At 42.3% G+C, this 15,472-nt stretch overlaps 1 protein-coding gene across 2 annotated transcripts in view; it reads right to left on the reverse strand.

Annotated features, from left to right (window-relative positions):
• Positions 1-15,472, reverse strand: part of rps6ka1 (ribosomal protein S6 kinase a, polypeptide 1) — a gene marked incomplete at its 5' end in the record, with an annotated part of 45,412 nt that overhangs the window by 22,047 nt on the left and 7,893 nt on the right. For both annotated transcript variants that reach the window (XM_079174621.1, XM_079174620.1), the window contains one exon: positions 11,126-11,170. In XM_079174621.1, coding sequence (XP_079030747.1) covers positions 11,126-11,170 — 45 coding nt within the window. The remainder of the gene's footprint in view (positions 1-11,125; positions 11,171-15,472) is intronic.

The raw sequence follows: 15,472 nt of genomic DNA on the forward strand, positions 1-15,472 counted from the left end.
CTTACTAATCCTTGTATTTTCTTTCCATAATCTTGGTTTATTCAACCTCCCTTTTCTCGTGAAGGTCTCTTGTTCTGAACAGACATTTGCAGATCACCAGTGAGATCACAACTTGTCGCTTCATGCACTGAACTTGGCTGTGTTTTGTGGCATCAGCTTCAACAAACAACCGTATCCTCCCAAGATCGCAAACTTTTCACTCGCTAAAATCAATTCGAGCGAGTTATAGTGCTCGTGTTTATAGCTAAATGTATGTAATTAAACGTGACAAGACGCGGTTTAATTGCTCTCCTGTCAAGCAGCAAGTAACAAGTGTGACTATGACTTCACTCATTTCCCTCTTCGTTAGTGCCTCTTGTATCTCTTCACTTTTTATTAGTCTCATGAGATCATCAATTAGTTGCAATGCGGATTTCGTCAACTCTGACAGAAACTACCTTCTATATGTAGGATACGTATCCGTATATAAATATGGAGTTAAGAATAAACTGAATTAAAACGTAAAAGCTAACCATGTTTGCTAGGACTCTATAGCACTTCCCTCATTCATCCTACAGTGGAATATTAACAGCACTAATATTGTAAAATCTTTCACAGCCCTTTAAACAACAGCAGCACGAGCTCCATTAACATTCCAGACTTATTTGAAGAGCAAAAAAAACACCATTAATGTGCTTGTCGATGTATTCAAATGATGTCCTGCGAGAGCAGAGAACGGCCGGCTGAGCATGTTTAGTGCAGACATATACAGTCTGAGTGAAGCCATGTTACTGTACAAACACAAAGGGTAAGATATAAACAATTCGTGCACGTGCACCCTGTTCTTTGCCAAAAATCCAATTAAAGCTGTTTAAAAGCATTGCCATCATTTGTTTTGTGAGGCAAAGGTTGCCGTCTAGCAATCCTCACCTCTACTAATGATGAAAATACAACTACTGTGAATTATTTCTTCTCAGACAACCCGAAGGATGTTCTTTCTAGTGCGCGTTCACTTTCTTAATCCAGCCCGACTCAACCCCAGAACTCCTGTGACTTCAAGTGACATTGGTGTCTATCAACCGGTGGTCTGTCCGGCACCTTTGCTCAAATTGTGACAACAAGGCTGAGAGAGAGCGACAGCGAGAGAGAGAGAGAGGCTCCATCACTTCCTCTGATAAAACTAATCTTATTTTGAGGTACTTAAAGTGTAGGGTTATTCTGACCTGTCTAATTACAGAGTAATCATTTTCGATTGCTTCTACTTTAGACTCTCACTTTGATCTAAGGTTAGATCTTCAGACTGCACTACAAGCGGACACTTTAATCTCTAAATCAAATTTCATAAAAACATAATCCCCTGATATTTCATCAAAATAACAGACCATTTGCTTAATCTGAAAAAAAATCTTATTTTGATTATAAAAACTGACACTGCCGTATTCTTTAAAGATTTAGGAGCAACAATTACGATTTAAACTGCGCTGTGCGTGCTCGCCCTCGGGTGTATCTTGTATGAACAGCTCTCGGCTCATTACTGTGACAGTTAACTAGCAAGTTATCACACACCCAGGAAATGAAAGTAGGTATGAAGGCATTGTATGCTACCAAGGGGAGGAAAGGGAGAGAAAGATAAAATAGTGGGTAGAAGGGGGGGACTGCAAAGAGAACACAATCCTGCTCAGCAGTCATTTCATAGGAGTGTTAACCGCCTGAGTCATGTTAGAACGGTAAGACAGTGGACTATAATGCATCCAAGAGTGAGAAATAATGAAACAAACGTTTTTACATTGTGTGCGAGCGGCTGTAGGTTGCCTCCTAGGTGTCCTGTCTCAAAGTGTGATCCAAGCTCTCGAACTACTGATTGATATAATGGCTGTTTTTAGCAAAGCAATGCTATAAAAACACAAACCCTAGAGCTCACACCCTGCTTACTGGCTGTCAGGGTGTGTTTGTGTGTACGCATGCGTGTGTGTGTGCGTGTGTGCTGGAACCACATCTGCGACGGGCACGACCAAAGTCACCTCTGAGCTTGTGCCGACATCAGCACTCACCCCCATTCAAATGTAAAAGTTTACATTTTTTTATTTCCACAACTGCTGCACCCTGTTCAAGCAGTCACATTTTCGGGTGAATGTACATGTAGACCCACAGAATAGATTTACACGACTCACAGCAAGACGCAAACAAATCTGGGCAGCTGCAAGATTTTAGGGTTTATCTAAGCAACAGGAAGAATCTACTCTGGCACATTTGAATGCATACATGTTATCAACTGAGTTAAGGACACCTACACTGCCACAGACATAGAAAAAAAAAGACACCCCCGCATAGCATGTGCACTGACTAGACAATACTATATTAAGTGCATGTTAGGCTACATCCTGACACCCAGAGTGATATAATCAGTCACAGACAGCTCTATTCTCTTCAAGCCCAACCCTCTCTCCTGTCAAGCCCTCCCTCTAACCCTGCAGTGGAATGTGAAGAGTTTAGCTCCGGCGAGCTCCAAGGCGTGTCCAAACCTTGTTAATACAGGCCTCTTGCTCACTAGGGATCACAGCCAAGCAGATGCCGGCATTATGCATTACTCCCCTGGCAAGATTCAACACACTTTTGCAAGATGGTGGTTGGAGATTTCTAAGAAGCGTTTGACACTTTCCAGCTCTGAACATGGTTGATGATGCTGTGCGGAGTTGGAATAAACATGACAAAGTGCAGGATTGAGCAGGAAGTACAGCTCTACAGCCATCCACTGTCCTGCTCATCACGCCGTCCTTAAAGTTTTATCGTATTTATTTATCCTTTAATAAGCTTGGGAAGGTCCTCTGGGCATGCATGCCCTTTTTCAGCAATATCCGCTTATACGCTCATCCAGTTATGCACATGCGCCTTATGCAGACTAACCCAAATCTTTAATTTGTGATCACCTATTGGACAACTGAAATGACTAGAGGTTGAGTCCCTCACACATGGATGTTTCAAGAGGAAGGAGGCCAGAGGAAGCAAAAAGGGGACATAAAAGGAGATGTCAAAATAGCATATAGAAAGATATTAAGTCTAATTTGCCGACCAAACATTATAACTCTTGGCTTAAATTCAGATATTTTGAAGTAAACTGATCCAGGATCACAGATCTGGTGATACATCATCAGTATTTGGAAATATATTTTGGCATTCATTGGAAGCTGGCAAACAGGAGCAGCAGATGGTTGAGGAGTAGTAACCATATTGACATAGTGTCAGGTTATTTATTAAACACTACAAAATGATATACGTGTTCCATTTTGCAACCTTCAGCTTTCTGGCACTCCACGTAGGCTGACAAAAACACAGCCTTTTATGCAACACAAGACCCTGGTGTAAATATGAGCCTCGGCATGAGCTCGGGGCAAAACAAATCATACACCTCCACAGCGAAAGTGCCCAATGCAAGCGCGATAGTCAGCAAAACCCAAAGGGGCAAGAAAAGTGGAGCAGTTTAAAAATGTTAGGATGCATCTCATCAAGAGGTAAAAATGCAAACAGCCCCTGCAGGGCTGCAAGCCAAGAGAAAAGGAGATAGCTGAAGAAGAGATGAATAGAGGAAGAGACAAGCAACTGAGGAGGTAGAAAAGAAACGATTCACATTTTCTTTCTACTCTGACGTTCAGCCCTCGGGGCCATCTGAGGAGAGTTCAGTGAATTCAACAGATTGAAAGGAGCAATACTTGCAGTATACCAGCGAAGGAGAGCGCTCCCCAGAACAGACGGACGGGAGAGGACAAACAGGAAGTAAACCCCATATGAGGAGACTTCCCTTTTAGAAGACATTCTGGGAAATAAGCTTATTGGCTTCCTTGCAGAGACTTGGAGGAGAACATGATGCCACAAATATGAAGATACAGCATGCAGCTTGTTAGCTTAGCTTAGCATAAAAACAGTGGTTGTTTGTAAGAATATTACCAAACATTTTAGTCAACATGATGCCAGAATAAACAGACATTGTGCATTTTTGTTAACAGAGACACATTTTTTTGTTTTGATTGTGTGATTCTTTTTTTTTAAACTCACATTCCAATTCTAATCTCTAACTATAAGAATTGAAAGTGCATCGCTCTTTTACTTGCATTTTTATGTTGTTATATTAATAATAATGCATGACAGCGATTCATCACTAATTCACATAAATAAAAGATACCAGCATGCATGCTTTTCGTGCCATTACATTCAAAGTGTGGGGGTGCAACATCAAAAAACGTCACATTCTTTAACTCAAAGATCAGAAACAAAAAAAAAAGAAACTCTCCAAGTCACACTCAGGCTGCGCGCTGAATGGCTATTTATTTCTCTGTTTTTTAGTCTGTATCATACAGATATGTAACATTCTACAGTCTTAATTAGTGTCATTGACGGTACTACTCATGAAGAGGCAGGGAGATGTAGCCTGCTTGTCTTTCTCTCACATAAATCCAAGTATAGTTCACACAGGTACGGAGTGGCTGTCCTTGCAGCAGCTGCCACAGCAGTGGTGTGACTTCCTAAGCATCATCTCTGAGTTCATCTTAAAATAGGATGGTAAACCACGTGTGAATAATAGAAGGTGCAGGATACCCAACCGACAACCCAAACAATGTGTTTAAATCATCCAGACCCTCTTCTGTGTTTAATCTTAAATCCGTCTAGGATTTCAGATGATAAACAGACTGATAATATATAAGGAATATGGATTAGATATTGTGTGTTGTGTGGTAATGACACAAGAATCAAATGCAAGGTCACGCTTGCAAAAATAAAGCGAGAGCAGTTGCCATGCCTACAACATGCATGTGCACACAGAGAGGCTTTACGGCTGCACAAACGCATGCCGTGAGGCTGTGCAGCCTGACTCGACAGCATTGCAGCGCTCTACGGCAGCGCTGAGGTCAAAAAGCTCCAACATGTAAGCTGCTATCCATCCCTGCCTACACACTCTCGCCACTGGTAAATATTTAATCAGTCCTGGAAACACTCAACACCAAAGGCTGCGCTGAGCCCTCCTTGTGATTAACACAACACATGAAGAGAAAGCCAAAGATGCACCGCCAATGCGGAAGCCTGCGGTTCATGATCTGATATATACAGATTAGCCAGAGGTATATTGGATCATAATCCACAGAGAGCTACATGAATGTGTGCGCGTTTGCATCCGCTTCACACACACACACACACACACACACACACACACACACACACACACACACATCATTCCCAAGAGACAGAGTGTGTGTCTCTGAAGTGCTGAGTTATTCTGCCACTTCCTCCTTTTTGGTTTCCTGCATGCCGGGTCTTTCTTCAGTCACAAAGCTCTGAACTGTTTGACTGCGTTTGTGTGCTCGACTGACTGGAGGGAGAACTATGCAGGGGCAGCCTACTGTTTCCTCTCCTCTCTCTCTCTCCTGCAGTCCTCCTATGCAGTTTGCTCCCAACCCCCCCCCCCCCCCCTCCTCCTCCTCCTCCTCTCATGCTTATGACAAGTCCCTCGCTCTCCCGTCTCCCCCCTCCGCTGTGCCCGCTCATCACTCGGTCAGTAAAGCACGAATACCACTCACTCAGCACATAGCTGCAGTAAAAAGATATTACCTTCATTAGGGAGTACAACAAAATGTCACTGACACCACTGGAAAAAGCATTACCTCTTTCTGCCGTCTGCCCTCAGGCTTGGTAGGTGGGAGTTCATGCTGAAGTGGGAATCGTGCCAGCAGAAATAAGACAGACATGAAAGCGCACACACACACACACAAAAGAAGCAAAACTACATACTATGTATATAATTCACCACATACTGTGTTTAGTTATCAATGCATGTCGGAGTCCTTTAAGACTCAAGAGTGTTTCAGTACGAAACCATCATCTTGTGTATTTGACAAAACGATCTCACTACACAGCTGCAGTCCATTTCGCAACTTTTTGATAATCAAATCACTGTTTCTGTCATTTTTCAAGCAAATAGGCCAACCCATTGCTGGTTCGAGCTTGGCAAATGTGAAGATTTGCTGCTCGTCTTGCATGATGTATCAATGAAATATATTGGGGTTTTGGAATGTGTTTGTGAAGACATCACTTTGGGCTTCTGGAAAAGTTCATTCTATGGAGTAAACATTTAACAAGAAAATAAATGTCAGATAGATTGAAAATAATCATTACTTGCAGCCGTACTCACAATAAGGTCCATTTAGTAGCTGCTCTGACACTTTTAATCTGGGAAATTGCCCAGTTGTTATGGAATTGAGGGCTTTAAAAAGTATATATACACATTTGTATACTTTATCCAATCATGCACCATAAACAAGGCCACTTAAAAAGGACCTCTCGTCCTTAAAAGTAAAAGAGAATATCAAAACGTCCAAAGAAACGTTTTGCAACCATTCCTACAACATAAGATCACTTCCATCATCCATCCATATGCTCAGTTTGTTCCAAACAGCAATATCGTGGGATGTAATGTTTAAAATAACCTTAAAAAATACAGTTTCCTAGATCCCAAGCTTCGTATTTTTGCCAAAACACGATTACACCATTCCTGTCCTAACCCTCATGCAGAACCATGCTGAATCAAAATGTCAACCAGACTCTGTGACATCCCACCTTGTTGCATCCAGAGACATTACTTCTCATGAATGTCTTGGTTTGGTCCTTCAACATTATGCTTATAATGAACAACACCACGATGGCTCTAGCGGCTGCCTTGTGCTCCCCCATTATGTCAGCAAAGGCTGTGTTCTCAGATTGCTTCCTCCGTTTTCAGGAACAGAGGGAAAAACCTGGAATTATACAATTATATTCCTGCGTTTTCTGTTGCCGGGGTTGGCTGCTTTGATGTGAAACCATGACAACCAATTCTCCTCACACTGCCGGAGTATTACAAGTTCATGAGGTCAGACAATCATTTTATGTTGCATTAAAAGAGGTCGTAAAAAGTAAAACTGTAACAATTTGTGGTAATAAAGTGCAAGGTTTTCCCTGACTGCTTTAACGGCCACTGTTAAATCAAGCTCATTCAATATTTTCATGATGATTGGTCGGGTGAGGCATAAAAGGTAAAATATCACTTGAATCCTTACTACGGCCCTGTCAGGAACTTCTTCAAGTGGTTGCCAACTTTTGATTGCCATATTTCAGAAGGCCCAGAAAAACGTGATTTCTCAGTCAACACAAGTTTCAGCAGTTTGAGTTATTTCACAAGTGAGATTTCTGTTTATTTGCGTCTCACGGGTATGAAGTGGGCAGGGCTCAGTTGGAAACAGGTGAGGTCAAATATGTCCCAGTAACAATCAGGATGTGGACCCACACAGTCCTGATGAAGCAGGTTAGCAGAGTTTATGAGGGTTACATTCTTAATAAATAGATATATACGTGTGACACACATTTTATTTTACGTAGATTAAAAACACATTTTGTGTCTGACCGTCTTTGTTACACAGACACACTATCAAAAGGCATGTACACACACAAACACACACACACAATGATTTCATTTAGACCAAGTCACTCAGCCTTACGAACAAAGATAAACACAATTAACAATGAGAGACTATTGTTACTTCATTTAGACAGTCGATTACTAAGGCAGGCTAATGTACTTGGTTGCAACAAGGCTGAATAAATTAGCTCCTGCAAGCCTCATCAGGTCTGCAGTTCTTCAGTCAGATCACAGCAGCTGTTGATCTCGAGATGCAGCAGACGAGGAATAGCTTGCTGTGATTTATTTTGGCTTCCTCCATTTATCAGCTCGGTGGATTTAAACTAAATCTTACTTTAATGAGTGAACTTGTTTTCTAACTGGTGGAGGTGTAGAGTATGATGTATTAGTGTTTACAAAAACAGACAAAGCAGCAAATCTTCACATTGAAGAAGATGAAACCAGAAATATTGCTGTTTTTGCGTGAGAAACACGTTATTTGATTATCAAAATTGATGCCAATACAGCTGTTTTTTTTTTAAATAAGAACAGCAGCAACCACATTTTTTCAAAATAACTGCAAGAAGTCCAGATATGGCTGTTGGCCTGATTCATGTCCTCGTGTAAGGTCACCTTTGCCTGCTAGGCTGATACATTTTCACTTTCACTCTGACAGTCCCACGGTAGACAGCTGAACTCTCACTCTTTCTCAAAAGTACCTGCCTAAAGCACTTCTGTCTTGGAAACTGAGGCTGTCACATTCATTGTTTCAGCTTTTTGAACAAATCGTTCTCCCAGGTATCCTCAATGACAATGAGGTTGATGGGATTTGTTGCAAGAAATAGAGGCCCATTTCCACACTAGTGTGGGGGCCGATCACTGTGAGCCTGGCTTATTGCCAGGGAGTAAATTGCCGTGTAATATGATCCGTCTGCGATGACACCGATCAGATGAATATCCTCTCAGGTGAGTCAGTCTGATCATCCCATCAATACACCTCAGAAGAGGCCATTTGCCCTTAACAGCTACTGTTCTGTCACACCCGAATCTAAAGTCCCTTTTCAAGCTTTTATCTCTTTTAAAACTGCTCTGAGATGATGACAGCTGTGTAAAGAGACAAATAAAGAAATATGCAATAAAAAGCAGAGATGGTGGTTATAGTCTTTTTACTCCGTATATTGATACAGCCCGAGAAGGAACCAATTTTCTATGTTTTACTTCATTATAAACCAAATGTATCTGATTCCTGCTACAAGCAAACAACAAAAAAGGCTAAAGGAAAAAAAAAAAAGACAAGAGTCACTGGGTTGAAACCCTGTGAGCAGAAGCCTGCCAGGGAGCCTTACCTACTGCCTCTCGTTAATGGCTCAGAAAAAAGCACGGGAGAGACAAAAGCGACGCCACTAGCTGAGTAATATGCTCTTGTATATTCAGCGTGTGAAGAGCTAAAGAGAGAGGGAGAGAAGTATCAGGACACAGAAGAGGGCTCATTAGTGCTGTAGACGTCTTCTTCAGGAGCAGAGGACTGACTTCACCTCACCGACCTCAAACCCACACACACACATACACACGCATACCTGCTAAGGACAATCAGTTCACTGTTCTAAAGCCTATATCAGGTTCAAACGTTAGTTCAGCCAGCAAGGACAGAAACACTCTCTCCCTCCCCTTGGTCCCAATCGTTACCTTTATCCCCCCCCTCCCCCCCTTGGTCTGCTGGAGCCAGGTAACTCCCATGGCTAGAGTAGATAACAGCCGCCATTATCAAATTCCCAGCATTTATACAGCAGCTCGACATCGATCGCCGTAGCGCCTGGCTAAAACTTCTTTGCCCGTCTGGTGCCAGAACAATCTGAGAACTGGGGACGAGGTCTCTCCCCCCCGCCCCCCCCCGCCGTCCACGACAACTGTAGTCTGATGCCTCAGGGTTTTTATTTTTTATTTTTATACCGACTCATTCTCACATCATGCACGTCAAAACCCATCAACATATAACGCTACACTATGAGCAAATTCTCCTGTAGAAGCACAGGCAGAAAATCCCTAAGCCCATTTAGAGGTCATCTTAATTAACAAGATCACATAACTGATCACATTACTGAAATACTCCCCAATCAATTAGCAAAACATTTAACGTACATAATTACAGAAGTGCCCAGGCCTGAGCGATAATCAAATATGATCAACTTTTAGCAGAGTCATATTGTGATGATATGATTATGGATGTAGCAATCCAATAAGCTTGTATCTGCGCCTATACTAACCTTATTATGAGGATCGGGTATCTGCAATGATGGGACCAATCCAGTTTCTTTTTCAGCGTCATTTTTCAGACACATTTCTTCTGTCGTGACAAAACTCGGTTTTTATTGACACAGCCATCTCTGGCATCATGTTACCTTACATAAAAAAACGATTCCAAAGACCTCACAGGGCCCAGTGGTACTCTGCATCAGCAGATAACCAGAGTAAAAATATCAAAATCGGTACAAAAGGGGGAAAGAAAGTCGTCTAAGTAACTTAATAATCTGTATGCCTCACTGTGTGGAAGTGAGTGGGATCATTCTTTTATGCGTAAGGCCACATCAGGCTTGACTTAAACATTGCTTTCCTAACTGTGAAAAACAAAAAGGTAACAAATAAATATGAAGATATAAATGTACTGAATTGCTATTTATTAAAATAATGGTATCTGATACCAGATTGGCATATTGTCACCGGTACCCGATGCAGCTGTTTGAGTCAGTATTGGACCGATATCAGTTTCGGTCTCGATGCATCTCCATTTAGCTTATCATGCATGTATCGACATTGAAAAATATCCTCGTTAATATATTGATAATGATCCCAAACATGCTGACCGTTCTCCCATGAAGCTAAGAAGCCTGTAATCAGACATTAATGCCTTTGATCAATGCTGCCCCTGTGTGCCGACTCCTTTGACTGAAAACCCCTCAACTCTCATTGTTCTGAACTGAAAGACAACACTACATTGCTCCTCAGTCTCTATCCCCCTCGAGAACGAGAAAAAAAGAAAGAGCCTAAGCCAGGAAGAAAATTGTTCTCGTCCTCTGCTACATGGCTGGAGATTAATAGACTACAGAAGGAAACAGTATCACGTTTCAGAGCAGGACAATGAAGCATCGAGGCCAGCCAAGATTCAGGAAAGAGCTGACAGTGCGTTCGTTTCTCTACGTGGATGCTTGTGTGTATTAGTCTCTGTGTGATATAGTTAACAGGACACACGAGGACATGCAGAATGTGCAACACTATGGCTGTATTATATTGATCCAGACACATTACTAAACACGGTAGCTGGTCCGTCGCTCGATCAGCCTCACTCTGACAGTATTCAACACATTAAACTCCAGCCAGCTAATGCCCTCGGAAGGGCTGTCAATGCAATTGCTAAATGAATAAATCAACGCACAGTCACACATTAGCATGGACACGTGAGAGAGGCATTACGGCGTTCTTCTCCTCCTTTAGTAGAAATCAAAATGGCTCAAAATGAAGTTTCACGCAAAGATGTTGCCCTTTGATGGAAATTCGCCTGCTGCTGCTCGCCTTTTATAGAAAAGCACTAACAAAAGCCAAAGAATTTGGTGCAGTGTGTCCAAGTGCTCACTCTAATTTATTGGATGCTAAGATGCATGGATGTTGAGTCACATTTGTGTGTCTTTGCATGTGTGAGTATGTGTGCGTTTGTGTTCCAGAGATGCCATGTACCTTGACAGCAGGCGTGACTCCATCCTCAGCAGTGCTCTGCCCATTCTGTCAAGAGAGCAGATGTGAGAAACAGTCAGAGTGTGACAGTGCATATTTCATGTGTGTGTGTGTGTGTACAGAGACGGCAGACACAGGGAATGGGGGAGAGATACAAGAGAATATTTGCAAGACTGTGGGGGTGGTAACAGTCCACTGCATCCAGCACTTTGCTCCTCTGCTGGCAAACCTAATAATCTAGGGCTGACACATAAATGCACATCGTTCATCCGTTCCCCTGTAGGTACGTCTGGCTGAGAAGGGTAATCATTGTTATTTCTACAACAATGGCTCACCGAAGGCTATTTGGAATATCAACATATTGTTCATGCGACAGAGAAGTGGGCGGCTAACTTTGGACACAAGGTAGAATTTCAGTCACATTACATGATTATATGTGTGTGTGTGTGTATCATTCTATTGCACACAACGGTAGAACAATGAGTATTATATGCAGAGGAGATACCTGTGATGTGAAAAAAAAGAAAGAAAAAGGGCGGGGGCCATTATGATGTCAAGTCAAATTAGGATCACTTGCCATTTCCCTTGTAAAATCTACAGAGGAACAATCAGTAAGATGAGTTGTGAAGCTGACACGTATAAATGGAATTTATACATTTATAGAGGACTTCATCGTGTCAGGATCACAGAACTTCACATTTGGACACATATATATATATATATATATATATATATATATATATATATATATATATATATATATATATATATATATATATATATATATAACATGTGAAATATGTATCCTATTAATGATGTATAGTGTTATACCTCTGAAACATATGAAGATAAATCCATGATAATAACTGACCCCCTTCCAATGATCAAAGAAACACTCCTGGGTCCAGGGTCAAGTATTCTGGCTAAGTGTGAGAACACCCTAAATAACTACTCCCCAGCCTTTTCCGCTTTTTGCTTTGTTTTTCCATCACAGAGGGGCGACCCTGAGGTTGTACACTTCCTCCATGTCCTCTTTCCTCTTCCTATTCCTTTAGACTGCAACAAAATACGACAGGCAGTCAACACAATGACGAGCAGTGGCCTTAACAATCAAACATTAAACAGAAAGGGTAATGCAGTGCAAGACGTGAAGGAAGCACAGGCAGAGACAAGAGTGCGGCTTTGCAAAGCTCTTGTATACTGAAAGGGAAGAAAGACCTTCTGAACAGAAAGAAAACAGACTGTGGACCTAATTTACTGTCGCCGCTATACCTCACAATACATTCTGTGCTGAGAGATTGGATGCGTTTGGCAACTGGATGTACTTCCTTTTTTTTTTCCTGCTTCGAGCAATGACCAACAGCTATAAATTGGATGGGTGCTACAACCTCGGGCACTTTTTACAGGCCAACAGCTCATCTGGTTGGAGTTTAATCATCTACTCAATTAGATTTAGCCAAACTGTGCCACATAGAACAGCTGTAAATGTGTGGAGACAGGAGAAATGGAAACAATTAAGCGGACCAGCGCAGTTTGAAGTCAAGCACAGTGTTTTTTGTGAAAGCTTCCCACTTCACTCCGCATTCTGATTCGTCCCTTCTGTTCAACTCACATGCCATCAGTGAGGTGTGTGTGTGTGTGTGTGGTGGGCTTTGTTTAACCCAGTATGCTGGAGACCAGTGGTGGGAATCCTCCCAACTGTCTGAGTTTCTGTGTGTGTGGTCAACAATGCCTTCCCAACATTGCTGCTCAACACATTTCAACCTCATTAGCTGTGCATGGCTGATCCAAGTGGCCCAGTTAATGGTGCTTTCTCTCCCCTGGGCTTCCTCAATGAGAACATAGGAATGCACACACACACACACACACACACACACACACGAACATGCTCAAAGACATAAGATGTAAAAAATAACACTATTTAGAAAAGATTGCAGAAGTGCTCGATCTATATGTGCACAAGCACATACAGAAAAACGATAGGAGATGCACACAAGATCACTAGAAGGAATTTACAGGCCACAAGCATGCTGTAAACGGATTTACAGGCCAGCCTATCGAGCCTGCCAGAGCCAGAACTTTTAATTTCTCACAGGACTCCTGTATGATTAGGCAAAGTAAACAATCTCAGAGCACCGATGCTGTGTGTGTTTGATAGATTTGTGTTTTAACAGCGTGATTAGAGCAGCGCTCTCCTGTAACTAGGCAACTAAAACAAAATACAATAACCATTCTTTTGTCTGTGCCTTTGATCCTATCTGACTAAATATATTGTAATCTTTCCTGCCAGTATTGAGAACAGGTCACACTACTACTACTACTACTACTACTACTGCTGTCGTCGTTTGGTCGATGGCCTCACTTACAGGTTAACTTTTTAATTCAAAATAAATAAGGACTCTCTTTCTCAGGGCACCTATCAAGCAAAGGGTTTTGTTATCACATGCCAACCCAGCCCTGCTCCACTCCCGCAGCCCTGCTCAGGTGTTCAACAAGTTACACCCAGATTAGCTGGAGCTAAGCCAACAGTACAGTACATTAATGCACGCACACACACACACAGCAGAGCACGAATGTGAACTGAACTTGAGCATGCACACACTCACACAAGTACTCGAGCGTGCACCGCTGACCACGCCCAGCTTGCAAACATGGCACACATTCCGTACGTTAACCCTACTTTCTCCTCTACATGGCACATTACGCAAGAACTGAATAGCACCGTCTCTCCCCACCATCGAGGCTTGTGCAATCCTGCATTTTAAGTCTTAGCTTGTGCAGTCCGTCTTTAGAAATGCACCTTTTTAAAGTTTGCTTCTGTCTCATCTCCTCTAGCTATTGAAGAAACAGAATTCCACTCTCATTCTCAAACGCGAGGGGAGTTTAAAAAGTAGTGGGAGAAAAAAATTGTTTTCTACGACTTTCTGCCTCAATGGGCCAGCGGACCTTGAGTCCAGATGCTGGCCACAATGTCTTTAAGAGCAGGAACTGAATTTCAGACAGGGGTTCAGGTTGTTAAAGAAGATGGCAAATGGCAAGGACTTGGTTACAAAACAACAGTGTCCCTTCTCCAATTGACTATTTGTTGACATGAGTTGTATCAATGAAATCATATCATATGTTTCAGGGTTGGCACTGGAGGGATTCTTCATTAAGAGTTAAAACGCTTTTTCTGTAGAGGAAATCTGCAATAACCAGAAGCATGACTCAGCTTTTTTGGAGGACCTTCACTAACCTATAAGGACAGTGCCCAATGCAGGTGGTGGTGACTCAACTGGGACAGGATGGGGATGATTTGTTAAAAGTGTCTTTATCAGAGATGATTCACAGAGAAGTTAATTCATAACAGACATGGTTTGGTGATGAATCAAAGGGGCTCAATCAAATCAAAACTCACACTTTGAAACAGCTCTATTTGCACAGTGTTTGAGTGTTTGCTTTGCCACAGCTTCGAGCACAAAAGCTAGTAAATCGGATTTCCATTCATGACACCTTCCAAACACAAGCAACTCACATAATGAGTGGCGGCGATATCACAACAACTCCCTTTTTGTTGAAATGTGTGCAGATGAGAACAGGAATGCCTTTGTGATATGTTTCTTTTCCCTTTCATCATTTCTTTTCCTAAATCAGCCAAAAGTGTGTCTCTGTGTCTATCCCATCTGTCCGTGTGACAAGCAGACCCGCGGCTGCGCCAACCGATTGACTCTCCCAACATGTTCGCTGGCATGGCCTCCAGTCGCACTCGCTCTTTCTGCTCAATCAATCTGAGCCTTGAGCTGTCTCGCTCTGCCATCGGGAACCAAAGGGTGCAGCCGGCTGGTAGGTTTGTGACAGAGATAAATGGCAAAGATCCCACTCTGACTGACGGTGACTGGTGCGATCAAATCAATTACAGATACTGGATTTCGGGGGCGGTGGGGGGGGGGGGGGGGCAATGCTGACGTGAGATCTAAAATAATTTCTCCTCACAATATATATATACACACACACACACACACACACACACACACACACACAGGTACATGCTGATATTTACACACTTAATATATTTTTAGCAATGGTCCCACTAATTTGTTTATGAAAAGGCAGGATATTTTTCACAGTGTTAAACTTAGCACTCTTCACAGCCTCGGCACTACCATCTGTTTAGCTGTGACATGCTACTCGGCCAACTCATGTGCTGCAGAATTCTGTAAATAGTGGAGTCCGCGGGACAAACTAGAAGTCACGATGAAAGTGCTTCTTTCTGCATTATTCGCAGGTTTTTCATTCATCGAAAGCCCCAATAATAACACCTGTCCGCTCGAGAATGAACTGTAACTGCAAGTGTACATTAGATAAGGTCTA

The sequence above is a fragment of the Pholis gunnellus genome, assembly GCF_910591455.1.
Source record: "Pholis gunnellus genome assembly, chromosome: 15".
Classification (NCBI taxonomy): domain Eukaryota; kingdom Metazoa; phylum Chordata; class Actinopteri; order Perciformes; family Pholidae; genus Pholis; species Pholis gunnellus.